The following is a 15,502-nucleotide window of genomic DNA, read 5'->3' as shown; positions in this document are numbered from 1 at the left end:
TGGTCCATTGGCTGCAAAACAGCCGTTGTGTTTGCAGGCAAAAATGCGAGGCGTATTGCACTCAAGGCTGGCACATTCACGTGAGCACTGCAGTGATCGACAAGTAACAACACCTTACGGTTCGAAGCAGCAAACTTGCGGTCCAATTTGCTTATCCAGCTCTTGAAGATTTCGGCCGTCATCCACGCTTTTTTGTTCGCCTCATAGTCCACAAGCAGCGTCTTGACGCCTTTAAAACATCTCGGCTTCGCGGCTTTCCCGATCACAAGTAACCGACATCGTTCCGTGCCAGTCATGTTTGCCGCGATCAGCACCGACACTCTCTCCTTGTTGCATTTGCCCCCAGCACAGTCGTCGTCCTTGACTGTCAGGGTCTTCTCTGGTAGAAGCCGATAGAAGAGTGCAGTCTCATCTGCATTGAAGATGTCTTCCGGTCTGTATTCGGCGAGATATTCACCCAGCTTTCCGTCCTTCCACGTGGCGCATGTTTCCTGGTTAAAGGACGCCTTTTCACCACACACGCTCTTAAAAACCAGGTCATGGCGATCTTTAAAGCGCGTCAGCCATCCATCTGACGAAACGAAGTCCTCGATACCCAACATTGCTGCAAGCGTTCGGGCTTTCATCGCAACAATGTCTCCGCTGAGAGGAAGTTTGTTGCCCCTGGCCTCCCTAATCCAAACCAGCAGAGCCTTCTCCAACTCTGGATAAGCGCCGGTGCGCATTCGCTTCCGGATGCATTCGAGACTTGTTCTCAAATGCATCCATTATTGTGCACTTGTTCTTGATGTAGTTAGAGAGCGTGTTCGGCTTGATCCCGTACTTCCACGCTATGTCTTGTTTGGCGGCACCTCCCTTCTCAACTTCCTTCGAAACCTCGACTTTCATTGCCAGGTCGAGCGTGCGATAAGAGCCACGGTTTGCCATGGCTCTAAACTGCGCGACTAGGTACAGTCAATTCCGAATCACTCGTGGAACAACCTAGCCTACGAGCTACCCGCACAAAGGCGCTCGACTAAGACACACCTCGACATACGCTGCGCACGCTGAAAGACTAATCTCGCACAATCTCTCCACTGCCAGTATGCAGCGCTGCGTTTACCTATGGCACCCGCGTGGCATCCGCGATCAGCTCCGGCCACGCGCGCGGCAGCCACGCGTGGCCTCCGGAGGGAGCCGCTTCGCCTCCCGCCGGAGTTGATCGCGGAGGCCACGGCAGCCGTAGCAATGAATAATCGCGCCGCTCCAAGAAGGATGGCGTTGCGGGCGGCTGCGGTGGCGATGACACCAACGCGGAGCACGGAACTGTTGCAACACTTGAAAAATTGGACATTCTACCAAAGAATGACGGTCACCTCGAGGATCCCGGCTGAAAATTAACTTCCAATTAAACAATATTACTAGATGAGGACTTCGAATTATCGAGCGATTTTTTCTATAGGATTACATGCAAAACTGACGGGACCAGCACTTCACTTCTAATTAACCGAAAATTCCAATTAAGCGGCTTCGAATTATCGGGAGTCGACTGTACTCAAGGTTTTCGAAACTACAGAAAGAATATTGAAAATCGTCTCCTGACATATTGCATTAGCTGGTACAACAATGGCATCAATGCAAACAACGGTTTCCCTGAAAAGTTCTGAGAGGAGAGGCTGCCATACTGCTTTTAATAGGTGCACAGTGAAGACCGACATGAAAGGGTATGCCTCTGCAGTAAAATCAAAGGAAGTACAAAATGCAGATTCCTTAACAGCAGTGGTATTACCGTAAAAAGTCACGCATAATACAAGTTTTTTTCCCTATTATTAGCACCCCAAATTTTTGCCTCTTACTATATGCGAATCTGAACAAAAATTTCAGTCAGAAATTTGGGCTAGAAGTTTTGGTTTCGTTATTGCTGCGTGGCTATGGCTTGACTTCGTTATTGCTGCGTGGCTACAGCTTGGCTTCCTTATTGCTGCGTGGCTACGGCTTGGTTGCGTTATTGCTGTGTGACTACAGCATTGTTTCTTTATTGTTGAGTGCGCACGTTGGCAGCACACATGCAAACCACGCTTCACGAAGTACATCTTTTTTATTCCACATTGAAGGACCAAGATGTACGGACCACGAAAACAGTACTCGGCTGCTTTCAAGAGAAAGGTTATTTTAGCTGCACAGGACAGTGGCAACAGTGCGGCCGGGAGGCAGTTTGGCGTCAACGAGGGAAGCATCTGCGTGTGGTGTCGACAGAAGGAAGCCCTTTTCGCGTGCAGTGGAACGTGAAGAAGCTTTCGCGGCTCGAAGAATGGGGCATTTCGCAAAAACTGCCCGAATCGTTCTGCTTGTGGCTTTTCAGCACCACATTATTTCGTTGCGCAAGTCCAAGAACTTCCAGCTAGGGCAAATCGGCAATGCTGACCAAACACTGGTTTATCTGGACATGCCATCGCCCCTCACCGTGCACAAAAAGGGCTCTAAACAAGTTTATGTCTGGTCCACTGGCAACGAGAAAATGCGAGTTGCCATCATGTTGTTGTGCATGGCAGATAAATGCAAGCTACTGCCCTATGTCGTCTTCAAGCGCAAGGCAGTTCGTAAAGGTGAGGAGCTGCCAAAAAATGTGGTCGTGAGGTGCCATGAGAAAGGCTGGATGAACGAGAATCTTGTGCTCGACTGAATAAAGTCTGTCTGGTGTAGGCGGCCCAGCGCAGTGTTGTCGTTCCTGTCCATCCTCATGCTGGACGCATTTCGCTGCCATTTGGCCAACTCAGTGAAGACGTTGTGTGAATCCAGCACTGAACTCGTCGCTATCCCGGGTGGGATGATGTCTCAGCTGCAGCCTTTAGATGTTTGCATGAACAAGCCGTTCGTGGATGCGGTCAAGCGGTGTTACGCAGATTTGATGCACTCAGGTAAGCCTGCAGTGATGCCGTCCAGGCGACTGAAGCAGGCTTCGCCAGCCACGCTATGCAAGTGGATTGTGGATGCATGGGCCAGCATACCAGAGGACCTTGTGCCTCGTGCATTCAAGAAGTGCGGCATCTTGAACACGCTCAATGGCACAGAGGACGAATATCTCTGGGAAGATATGTCGGACAAGGAACTATACGAAGAGAGCGCAGCTGAGGAAGATAGCGATTGAAGTGCGGAGTGCAATTTAAATAAATGTTTTCCTTAAGTTTTCCTAACTTGTATTATATGTGGATAAAACTTCTTTCTTTTCCATTCAGCGTCCCAAAAATTTTGCCTCGTACTAGTGTATATGCGGATTCGTATTATACGCAGGTTTTCATGGTAGTTGATGAGGTCTGAATTCACACTACGACACTTATTGCTACTCGAGTAATGGCAAGGTCAAGACACACTGTTGAGTGAGTTCATTGGTCACAGCTTGCGTGGAACACAATGGACAAGGAAGACAAAATATATTTTTCATTTCTTTCAGTGTCTCCTTGTATAATGGATTCTTCTTCTGATGCAATTCCATGCAGCCTGATTAGGCGTTCTGTTCACTACTGTGCATACCCTGAAAGGCTGACACAAAGCTTCTAATTAAGCAGAGAGCAATATGGACTGCAAATACACAAACTGCAAAAGGAGCAACTGCAATGCAATAAGGTTATGGCATCCTATGATTAAACGACTGTCCACTGACATCGTGGACAGTTCTTTCGGACAACTCCATCGTCTTTATATAGAGGGAGATGCACTCGGTGTCAATAGCTGCCCTTCTGCTAAGGGAGTTTAATAGAGCTTTTGGTAAAGGGAGATCAGCGATCTCCCTCGGCGGCTGAAGGGAGTACTCTCGTACCCATACTGGTTGTTGTAAAACTGGGGACTTAATGATTAAAATTAATGTTGCGCGTGTTTAGAACATTTCTATTGAATTAAATAAAAGTGCAAGCATAATTCAACAACAGTTATTTTTACTGCTGCCCAATGCTCTCGACCTAGGCTGCTTGACACCATGTTTTTCTCCTCTTTCAGGGCATTTACTTGAACCCGACAGAAGGGGGTTTAGTCGGCTTGTAGGCCTGGAATACGCTGGTCGAGTTCGCTTGCAAGTTGGGCTGAACAAGCATTGTATCGGGCTCAGTCAGCCCAACTGCATGGGGTAGTTTTACCCAGCCCAACCCGACTGCAGTGTCCGTGTAAACATGGACGGGTCGGGCCCGCCAGTGCTGAGACTTGCGCTGGACCACTGTAGCGTCGCGATTTAGGCACCAGCAGCAGGAATAGTGTCACGACAAGGCCAAGACAAGCATTTTGCAGTGCAACCTCATTGCAGTGATAAGACCCACGAAGACGGCATCGAGAAACGGAAGTGCAGTTCGAATGCGTTGATGTCTCAGCTCGACGCTGTGTGCCATTGTTGTTTACTCATCAGAGATGTGTTCATGTAAATTCAGTCACGTCGAGCACAGTCAGCTTGATTTTTTACTCCATCCGCTCTCATCAGGTTCATGTAAATGAAGCCTTTGTCGTGCTAGTTGTGCAGTGGTCAGTGCGGTCACTCATGACAGACATCGGCACAGTACACAAAATAAAATAAAAGCTCATGAGGTCATCATGCACAAAAAGTTGCGTTTTGAGTAGAATTTGCAGCACTTCGGGTCACAGAACACAGACCCTACTCACCAGGCTGCAATGAAACACACAGATAAGTACAAGGTGGCTAGCGTTGCTGTCAGCACTGCTATGTTTAGCAAGCACACATTTAATTTAATGAGCTGTATGTTTTGCACTTCAAATATATTGATTAACTTGCGTTTTACGGAAGGAGCGTTTATAATAGCTACAAGCGTAATCAGAAGTTGCGTTATTGTACTAGTTCAAAAACCAAACACTGCTGAATGCACCTCTGGCGGCTTCTTTTAATAACTTGTTATTGGCCATGTGGCACAACCAGAACTTCTTTGAGGTCCTCTTATCCTAAAGGAGTTTGTGCATGCCTTTGTGACATGGGTATTACTAATGTTGCCAACTAACTCCTTATAATCTTAATATACTGAGCGCACTGCCAGTTTACTCAAGGCCTTGCGCTCTACTGATTATGTGTACTTAAGATGTATCATTGCATATGACTCTAGCTCAATGGTTATTGGCACCAATGTGAGTAGTCCACGAGCAGCACAACTGCAATTCAACACGCAGAATGTATGATTAAGCATCACACTCCATTCTGTCATTCTTAATTTCTCTGCTGCATTACAACCTTTCTGAGGACACAAGTCGTGCGCTGGTACATCTGCATCCGTTCACCCATGCCTTTGATTACACTGCTTATGGGAGAGGCCAGCCGGCAGTTTTGTGTTGACATCAACAACAATGGTGACTTTTCTGTATGGTTCTATCGAAGTAAACCTCGCTGGGCAGCTCAACATACTCAGAAACGCTAACAAGGGAGTTGAAAAGAATGACAGGCAATGAGCGACTCACTGACTGACAGGGGCACAGCAGAGAACATGACCTCCTTGTCGCGGGTCTTCTTCCCTTGGCCGTTCACGAACACTCCCAGCTCTGGTGACATAGAAAATGCGGATGGCATGATTTATGCATAGCATCAATTAAAGGGTGTGACATTTGGCGTACTAGGCAAAGACAAAATACTGGGGTCATGGGATTGTTAACGACTTCAGCATTCCTACGGAAAAGTGTGTAATCATTGCGAACCTGAGAGCTTCTCATTCAGCTAAGGCAAATTTAGGGTGTCTACCAAGTTGACATTTCCAAATTCCCCCGAGTTTTCCAGGCTTTCCTTGAGTGGCTTTGTAAAATTCCCTGAGTGACACAGAAGAAGAAGAAACAGAACTTTATTTGATGTCAAGATGGGCTGACGTGCTGTCACTCTCCAGTAAGCATCAAAAATAAAAAAATCCAGTTTTAATAATAAGTAGTAGTGTTTATTTTGATCAAGAAGAAAACAGAAAGGAGGGGTCAGTGAAATGCACAGCAAATAAAATACCTTCGAAAAAAAGTAAAACCCACTGCAAATTGAGTCGAACATTCTCAAATACAAATAAAAAGGAAATGCATACAGAAGCAAATATTTTCAAATATGAGCTATTTTTACCAATTGATAGCAAGCTCATTCGTATGGGGCCTGAAGTTTGGCGCAAGTGAAATTCTCTCTCTCAACAGCTGTTAAGTCAACCTCAACTGTCCTAACATACTCTCAGGCCGCACAGAAGGCCTCAGTGTTTCATATCACTGCTTTAATGAGCTTATATTGGTTTGGATGAGGGACATCTGCATATCGACGGCAGCTAACACTTTTTTTTTTTTTTGTGAGCTCAAACTCCTTTAAAGAAGCGATGGCATGCTTCCTTTCTCATTCATTCCTCAATGGCTAGGTCCTTTCTGTTCTCGTCCTCCTTCCGCCAAGCGTTCACCCCACGGACCATTTGAAGCATCGTCTTGGTTAGTTGTACAGTCAACGTTTGATTTCTCGGACTCCCTAGGGGCCGCGAGAACGTCTGAAAAATCAGACAGCTCGAAAAAAATGAATGCACGTCTTTTACTGCCCTTAAGGGCTCAAATTACCACAGGCACCACCCGAAAAAGCTCTGAATGCTTGCCAGTACACTTATTAGGCATATTGGAGCTCGTACTATGACAGGAGATGGCAGGTGCGCGCGTGTATAATTAAAGGGACCCTGAAACGATTTTGACGATTTTCTACAAACGTGCTAAGTCGTAAGAGTAGGTCCTTCTGATCATTAATTGACGCATCTAAGTGCTTTGTGTAAAGCATGTAATTTATTATAAGGTTTTAAATATGCACATCGCTACCAATCGCAGCTCATTGCGCGACGAAATTTTAAGCTGCCCCTACCCATATGACTCAAATCACCCATATGACGTCAGTGGGGCGAGCTATCCAATTGGCTGACCAGGGCACGTGATTGATAATTTTTCCAACTTTATGGTAAACAAATGATGTTCGTAATAGTTGAAATGTTAGTTAATTTGCTTTTATAATAAGAAAGTAACATAAAGGGGATGCACAAAAACAATTATTCAGTACACTTAAGCACTTCCGGCACACAGCAAGTGGCGTCTGCTTGTGTTACAACGTGCTCTGTCTGACGAGAGCTCCGCCGTCAGTGTCGGTCTGTCTTTTTGCGAGCGCTATGATTCGACTTTTTTGCGTTGTGGGCTGCAAACGTATGTCAAGCTGCGACATCGTGTCCCTCTGCAAGCCAGTAGACAAGCGGACTGGCTGCAGCGCATCGGACTGCCGCTATCCGATCGGCGCCAGGATTTGTGCGATTGCGGCCGTCACTTTACACCGGAAGATTAGTAACGCAATAGCGTTTCGCGAGTCCGGTATTAGGGTAAACGCAAGTGCAAGGGGACAGGGCCTGGCCGTGTCCCCTTGCGTGTGGTTTCAGGGGATGAACAGAAGCGCAAATGTGAATGGTCTGCACGGTGCAGCCACCTGGTGGCATAGAGCTCAACCACATACAGTAGCAGTAACAAAATGTAATCTTGGCTGCTGGTGTAAATTTTTCGCAGGAGTGTAATCGTTAACACGTTGTTTTTGTAAATGTTTAAAATGTTTTACACTTGGTTAGAGCAATATTAGCTCTTTCTTTGGCTGGTTAAGCTCTGCGCCAGCGGGTGCTGGACCGTGGAGCCCGTTCAGGCAGCTCACGTACATCTACGCTTAAGTTCCTTGATCAGCCTGAGTTTATGCTTCAACCGTTCCATCGAAACATTCCACTAGTGTGCGGTTAATGGAATACCAGACACGTTGGCTCTACGACAGAATGCTCGCAACGCACGCTGCTTCGAAAACTCTCGCTTGTGGTCGACGGCCATGCGGCTAGCGGAGAGGTTTCTCGCGGGGGGGGGGGGCGGGCTCAAAAACAACCGGAAAATGGACGATGTGACGTCGCATTGTGACGCAGGACCAGTGAAGGCAGAGCTTAGCCCCGATCGCTCGGCGAACGAGTTGAGGAGGAAAAGCATGGCTAGGGAGGAGGGTAACTTGCGATCGCTTGTAGCTCCATTAATACATAACGGTTCACTTAAATTGTGCTGCGAATGTTCTACTTAAGCTGTACCCTACGCATCTACAAAATTTGTCCGAACCGTTTCAGGGACCCTTTAAATCTTAAGCTGCCAGTACGTCATAATGTCACGCATCATATTGTCACCACAAGCCCCCCAGTGTTCTGCTGACCCAGACGCATTGCTGGTGACCGCCTTGCCATCGCAAGGGGAGAATTAAATCACATGCTGCAACTGGGTATCATATGTCCTTCATCGAGCAGTTGGTCTTCAGCTCTCCGCATGGTACCAAAGCGTGGCACAGGGGATTCACACCCGTACGCTCCATGCACTACCATGCGCTCAACGCATGCACCATACCCGATCGCTATCCACTCCCCCACATTGATGACTTCACAGCCAACCTATCTGGAACGGTAATATTCAGCAAGAAAAATTTTGTGAAGGCCTACCATTAAATCCCTGTCGAGCCAGCAGACATCCCAAAGACTGCAATTGCAACACCAATCGGGCTTTTCGAGTACGTCCACATGCCGTTCGGGCTGAGAAATGCTGCGGAGACATTCCAGACGCTGACCAACGAGGTCACCCCAGGACTCCTCTTCGTCTTTGCATACCTTGATGATCTTCTGGTGGCTAATATTTCCCCCGAGCAGCATAGCAACCATTTGCACCTGCTATTTTCTCGGCTTCAGGTACACAGCCTTCCCATCAACCCGTTATACTTGCTGTTATACCTGCTGGCCTGGAGCCTTTCCTCTCACTGACATAAAGGCACTTGCAGTGGCTTCAACATTGTCAGTGGCTGGATCTCGCACTTCAGGTGCCCCAGCGCTGTTACAACCAATCGCGGCTGACAGTTCGAACGTGATCTCTTCCAAGAACTCACGCGCCTGCTTGGCGTCTGCCATGTTCATACTACCGTGTATAACCCATCGGCAAATGGAATGGTTGAACACCTTCACTGCCAACTTAACGCCACCTTGATGGCCCACCACGCTCGCTCTTCTTGGGCTGAAAACGTTCCTCTCATCCTGCTAGGCATGCACTCCTCTTTCAAGGAAGGTACAATGTTGTGGCTGCCCTGTGAATTTCTCCCACCAGCTACTGTTGCCACACCCAACCCAGACAGCTATGTTCAGCAGCTCCGTTTCCTGTTTGCACATTTGTGTCCTTGCCCTAGTAGGGTTGCATCATCAAGAAATGTTTTTGCCGATGAAGACATGCCTACAGTGAGCCACATTTTTGTACGGTGTGAAGGCATCTAATCATATCTTATGCCACCATATGACAGCCCTTTCAAGGTACTCAAGCGGACAGAAAAGCTGTTACTATCGACCTCAACGGATGTGAAGAAGTTGTGGTGATGCACAAGGTCGAACTAGTCAAACTAGTGACCTTGTCATCATTATTCACGTTCAGTGATTCCACAACCGCTGAAACAACGGACCTACCCGATTGCCCGGCATCAAAGGCTGTTTTTTTAGCACCGTTACACTGCTGCTGTTCTCTTAAAAGGGGAGAGCCTTCTAGCAGCCATCGTCACTTTTTTTGGCCACCTTTTACATATGGCACGCTTCGGCGCGTGTCTCGTGGCTCGAGCTGCAAGCTGCGAGGTCAGAAGAAGAAGAAGAAAAAAGAAAAGGCTTCTGCCATTGGTCCAAACGGTTCTCAGGCCTTTTGCTCGCTGACTCACACATTGTAGTAGGGGACATAACCTCGGTCGCTACATTAAGGCCAACCTGGACGACAGACGAAATGACCGCGCATCAAGTGACTTAATTGATCACCCCTCCACATGTCCTCCACAGGAGCTGTCCGCGCCGTTTTTGCCATCTGTCAAGGATTCTGAAATTTCGAGGCTCACGGCAAGTTTGCGTGATGCTCGCTCACTGCTCCCCTTCCCCCGCACTTATCTTCCATCTGCGCAAATGCCTGCAACTGGCCATGACACTTCCGCATCCACCATCTAAATCAAAAGCTATAGTCTTGTGAGGGGTTGCTCTAAGCTACAAAAATAGACTGATGTGCATCTATGAATGGCGCCGTGAACAAGAGGCCGCCGTACAGTGTGTTGCAAAAATGGCAGCCATGAATAACTTCGTTGCCATTGCGTGCACTCAACGTCATTTTCGAGGCCGTTTGCTGATTCTTCAGAGCGTCACGCAGCTGCTGCAAATAGATCTAAGCTGATTCGGCACCAAACCATAGCTTTAGTCACAGATGATGTCGCCCGAGGAAGCAGCACTGATTAGGCCTAATGGCCTAGGCAGTGTGTGACGAACATTCGAATATGTTCATATGGATGGCTCATCAGTGATCAGTACCGAGACCACACGTGTGGGTTAGATTGATGGCTGTTTGAAGCAGCATGAAGTTTGCCACTGCAATCCAACGCAATCTGTGTGCATATAGACGGCTAACGTAATATGCGCTGCTTTTGTTGTCGTTCTGTCTGTCCACACCGTGTTACAATTTTTATCAGTCCTGTTGACCCGGACAAACCTCACCAACAGAGGCGAACCCGGCCGATGCGGCGCCGTTCTGCGAATTGTAGCATTTCGGGCGCTGTGTACGTGATCCCGGCACCAGGCTAACGTCAGGGAGTACTCACAGTGACAAAGTCCACTACTGCATCAGCTGGGGCGGCCCATTCATGGCACTCTCGGTGCTCCTTTTGTTTCGAAAATGAAGTGAAACGCCTGCTTGGGCGGCATCAAACACCGCGCACATGTGACATGTGGCACTCTATGGGTCTCTACACTGAATATATAGAATATTTGAAAAATCGAATATGCAATTCGTGAATCAAATTATTTCAACCTTCACTATTCAATTCGATTCAGTGATATTCGAGTTTTTACATGCCCCTACCTTTTAAGCAAGTAAAGAACAAATTTCGTTAGATTTGTCAACATCTGGCACTCATGTCAAGGTTTTATGCAAATCCCACAACTACTTGAACTATTCGAACTATTCACTTCGAAATTATTTGCCACTAATTACTATTCGCTTCGACTTCACTTAAAGCCAAAAAAATTTATATTTGCACAAGCCTACCTGTGACTGATAAGCCTGCCTGAATGATTTAGCTTGCTAACATCATGTAGCTTATGCTCCAAGAACGATGTAGCTGCATGGTAAGATTCAACAAATTGTACTGTGTTCGGTACTCCTGCAAATATCTTATCCCTTGACCTGTAAATGAGCTTGCTCCAATTCTCCTATATGAATAAACCACCTGTTCTGCTCCTCCAACCTCTTGTCCTCGCAACTCCTCACCAAAGAAGCAACTCTTGTCAAGGTAATATGGACGACGGCGTGGGCCCGCTTAGCTTCCATCCAATGCGCGGGTAGCACAGGCCAGCTACTTGTTTTTAAGACACAATGGCAGCATAGGCAAAGAGCGCAAACTTTGGTGTGTCGCCCGACTCTGAGACCACGGCACCCAAACCTTACAAGGGGAAAATAAAGAGAAAAATAAGCCCAGCTGTATTGGTGGATTGCATTTCTACAATATACTAAAAAAGCCACTCACACCGTGAGAGAAGGCTCGATATCCCTGAAATGATGCAAAGACAAAAGAACGATGGCAACCACGCAACCAAGGTCGATCCAAATAGGTCGCGAAGCTTCGGGCACAAAGCGGTTCAGGACAAATTGTCACCGACATCAGAAAGGGTGGTTATGGGAGCAGCGATTGATGCGCGACTATGTGAGGGGGGGAACGAACACTGGGAAAGAAAAAAAAACTTTTTATTTAAAATAGGACACAGCTTATTCATTCGACAAAAATAATCAATTTTATATAGTGTGGCGGGAGAGGAAAATACAACAAGGATAATCAATAAATACCTTTTTTTTTCAGTGACTATCATAAGTGGGGCCGATGATTGCAATGCAATACAGCTCTTGAAGCCCGCAGAAAGGCATGCTCGTAAAGTTATTTTGGTTACAATACACCCCCTTCACATGTGTTGTTTTGCTTGTCAATGTGTGTCTGAATTTAGTGGCATGGGTAATTTCACAGTTTCTTAACCTGTTCAGTCCAAAGTAGTGAGTTACGACCGCCAGATAATTGTTTACTTTAGCTGTTTTCATGCCGCTGCGATAAATGACAGGCTTGGTGTCTGGCGATGGGACTAGCACTCTACACCCAAAGCTTTCGTTGGCCTCCAAAGAAGGTGTGTTTTGTGCAGGGGTGCGATTTCGACACCCGTGCAGCTGGCCTTCTGCTGCACCGGTTTCTGCGCTGAAAGCTCGAAACGCCCATACAGTTGAATGGCGGTGCATTTAAATATACAGCTTAATGGCAGGCCACCAAAACAAATTTCACGCCTTTGAGAACAAAATGATTTCACTTCTGTTTTTAATGGATATGACATCGCATTATTTTTTGTTTCGCCAGAAGTGTTCCCTCGTCACACAGATGGCACTAAGCTCCATGAACTGCTGAAGAACTGTCATGTTTTGAATGTATAGGCTTCTATGGAAGCTGCGCTACCAGGTATATTTACCTTGCCATCACTTTGAAGTTCCTGAACCAGATCACCATGATGTCATGGATTTTGAGAGTATTTGCCTAAGCCTCATTAATTTTTTAACGGTAAAGATGGACCACATTGTATTCTAACATAGCTGAAGACTGTACTTGGCAAGTTTTAAGAACTTTTACTGCCCCACAAAGGCCTAAATACAAGAAGGCACACTGAAATTCACGATGTCACACTGATGAGCTGGTACTGTGGTTTCAGCATGAACTTGAAAAAAATTGAAGTCTGATCTTCATTTTCTATTCTGCTAACCAACCTCTTACCGTGAAATTAATGAAAATTAGAGTGTTGAAAGGATATTTGGTCAGTCTAAACTAATTAAGTGTTCCTCCAAATTTACTATCCTTAAGTTGACACTGAAAGTGACATCGAAGAGCAACACTGCATCAGTTCTTTTCAAGGCAATATTTGCATTTATTGGTTGGGAAAAGGTTGATCATCGGTGAAAAAAACAGTCTACGCTTTCACTCCTTGAATTTATGCTTAAACCACAGCACCAGTACATTGGTATGATGTCATGCTGTATGGGCAGCTTCCCTGCATTAAGGCTTATCAAAACTACCCGAGTCATTGATTCCACTACAATAGAATGCAACCCCCATTTATCGATAAGCTATTAAGCAGCTTCAACTAGATGTAGCTAAATACATGATGTGACGAGCAGCTAATGCTGGAAATACAAGGCTACATCACCACCTGTTTGTCACTTTTGGCGTCTTTTCTGGCTTACACAAGCCTCTGTCTACAGTAAGACTGGCGTTTTTGACGTTACAGTAGTGTAACTTAGCAGTATAGCTAAAGTCATTGCCCCTTTTTGAAAGTAGAAGTGCCATTACTTACGACTAAACACCAGCAGGTATTCATTGTTCGGAAGTTCCACAGCCATAAAGGCATCCATCGGATTGTGGTGGAGGAAAGACAGGTTGTTGTCAGGCTGGACTAAACCTGCAAGTTGCAACGTAAACAGCAGATGACAACATGACTGTAGAACAGTGCAGATGTATCCCCAACAGAGTTTTAAATCATCTGCTAATAAACGTATCATAGTTTACAGAATTGCAGAGTGCCAGCTCACAGACCTAAGCAGCAGTGTTGGTAGTGCCGTTGTGATGCGTTATTCACCCTCAACATGTTAGAAGGTTTTGTGCTTGTCATTGTGCTTGCAGAAAAGGGGAGAGGGGGGATGCATACCCTTTGCACTGATGATAACCACTGCCAATGCCCTAGCACCAGTATATGGGTAGAATGTGGTCACTGCAATTACAGTTTTCTGTACCCTAGTCATGTCAGTGTCACACGGTGGCACCACCAGCATTCCTGCACAGATCTGTGTCTTCGGTGCTGCATAAACTTAATACGTCTACAGAAAGGCTAATGATTTCTGATCTTAAGGCTTCATGGATTTGGCCCTTTCGTTCGTATCTGTTGGAGGGGCCAACAAAAGCAGTATAGAGGCACAATTTGCAGCAAGAGCAGGTCATTGTGGCCATCACATTAGGCAAGAAAGACAGATGCAAAGGTAAATGGGCAGCGCTGCTCTCTAGCTCTTTCTTGAAAATTCTTGGAATGTTTGTTTCAATAAGACTGGTTGTTGGGCGAGTTGGTTCATACTGTGGGGAAATAAATGGACTGCTAGAAATTTAAGACAAGGATGTAGCAAGAGACATGGACAAGCACTAACTTTCGACTAACTTTATTCTTTGTCGCTCGTCAATGTATGTCTTTAGTCTCACTGCCTGTGATTATGTCCTTGTCTACGTACTTGTCCTGAATTCCACGCAGTCCATTTGTTTCCTCACAGAATGTTCATTTATTTTTGGGGTTCACAATATACAATGAAAACAGAGAAGCACATGCAAAACGTGTTTCAGCCACCTCGAACGAGGCATGCCTTCTATCGAAGCCAAATTTAGGCATCTGCAATGCTCACAAGTTCAAAGCAAAGGATACAATTACATAAACCATGAAAGTGGAAGAAAAGACAAATTCCACTTTTATTTCTCTATTCCTTATTATTTAGACTTTATCAATTAAAAAAATACAGATAATTCCCTTATGCCTACCTTGGCTTCACTGTCCATTACTACAATGCATACATAAGTTCCTAATTATTTTTGAAATTGCACGAGAAGGAGCAGCTATTGCCAGCATGCAGTGCGAAGACTCCTCTATTTATTGTTATCTCGATAAAAAAAAAAGGTACTTATTGTTTGATTCAGTATTGGAAGCAAGAAGTTCAGAAGGCTAGAGGTGTGGACAAGTTGGTATACATTGATGACTGAAAGCAAGTCTTTTTGAAAGATTTGCATTCACCTTCACCTGTCTAAATTAACGTTATACAAATTATTCATCCGCACCGAACTTGAATATGCAGTGTAAATTTGGGATTCATATAAACGAACTTGATATAATCTTTATAAATGGTACAAAATAACTTGGTTCGTTTTATACTGTCTAAATAAATGCAGCAGAACTGCAAGCATAACATTAATGAAAACTAACCAACTACCTTCCGTTGCTTAATGCCGTATGATGCTCCGCCTAAGCCTCTTTCACAAACTATATCATTATCCTTGCCTGTGTGATCTGCTTGTCCTTTCTCCCTATTATATTTCACGTCATGTAGACCATGCCCAAAGGGTTGGAATTCAGGTATGTAGGACCAATTCATTTCTGCACACTTACGTACCACGAACGTCTAATGATTGGAACTGTCTAGCCACACAGTAACAATCCCAAACCATGACAAATTTGTGAATGCATTAACCAATATTTTGTAACATTTCTTTATCACGCTTCTGTTTCTTCTTTAGCTAATATTTCATTGTTAGGCAATATTTTTGTGACATTCTCTATTGGGCCCTTATTTTGTTCTAGCTAATGTTGTACAGTTAAACCTTGATATAACGAAGTAGGTAAAATCAGCAATTCGCTTCGTTATACCAAAA

The 15,502-nt window shown here is 45.5% G+C and overlaps 1 protein-coding gene across 3 annotated transcripts in view; it reads right to left on the bottom strand.

Annotated features, from left to right (window-relative positions):
• Positions 1-15,502, bottom strand: part of gek (serine/threonine-protein kinase gek) — a 320,768-nt gene that overhangs the window by 38,130 nt on the left and 267,136 nt on the right. For all 3 annotated transcript variants that reach the window (XM_075700310.1, XM_075700309.1, XM_075700311.1), the window contains 2 exons: positions 13,395-13,499; positions 5,425-5,505 (listed from right to left, as the gene is read on the bottom strand). In XM_075700310.1, coding sequence (XP_075556425.1) covers positions 5,425-5,505; positions 13,395-13,499 — 186 coding nt within the window. The remainder of the gene's footprint in view (positions 1-5,424; positions 5,506-13,394; positions 13,500-15,502) is intronic.

Source organism: Dermacentor variabilis, chromosome 7 (genome assembly GCF_050947875.1).
Source record: "Dermacentor variabilis isolate Ectoservices chromosome 7, ASM5094787v1, whole genome shotgun sequence".
NCBI classification, from domain to species: domain Eukaryota; kingdom Metazoa; phylum Arthropoda; class Arachnida; order Ixodida; family Ixodidae; genus Dermacentor; species Dermacentor variabilis.
The sequence above is the reverse complement of the archived record's forward strand: the minus strand, read 5'-3'. Positions and strand labels throughout refer to the sequence as shown.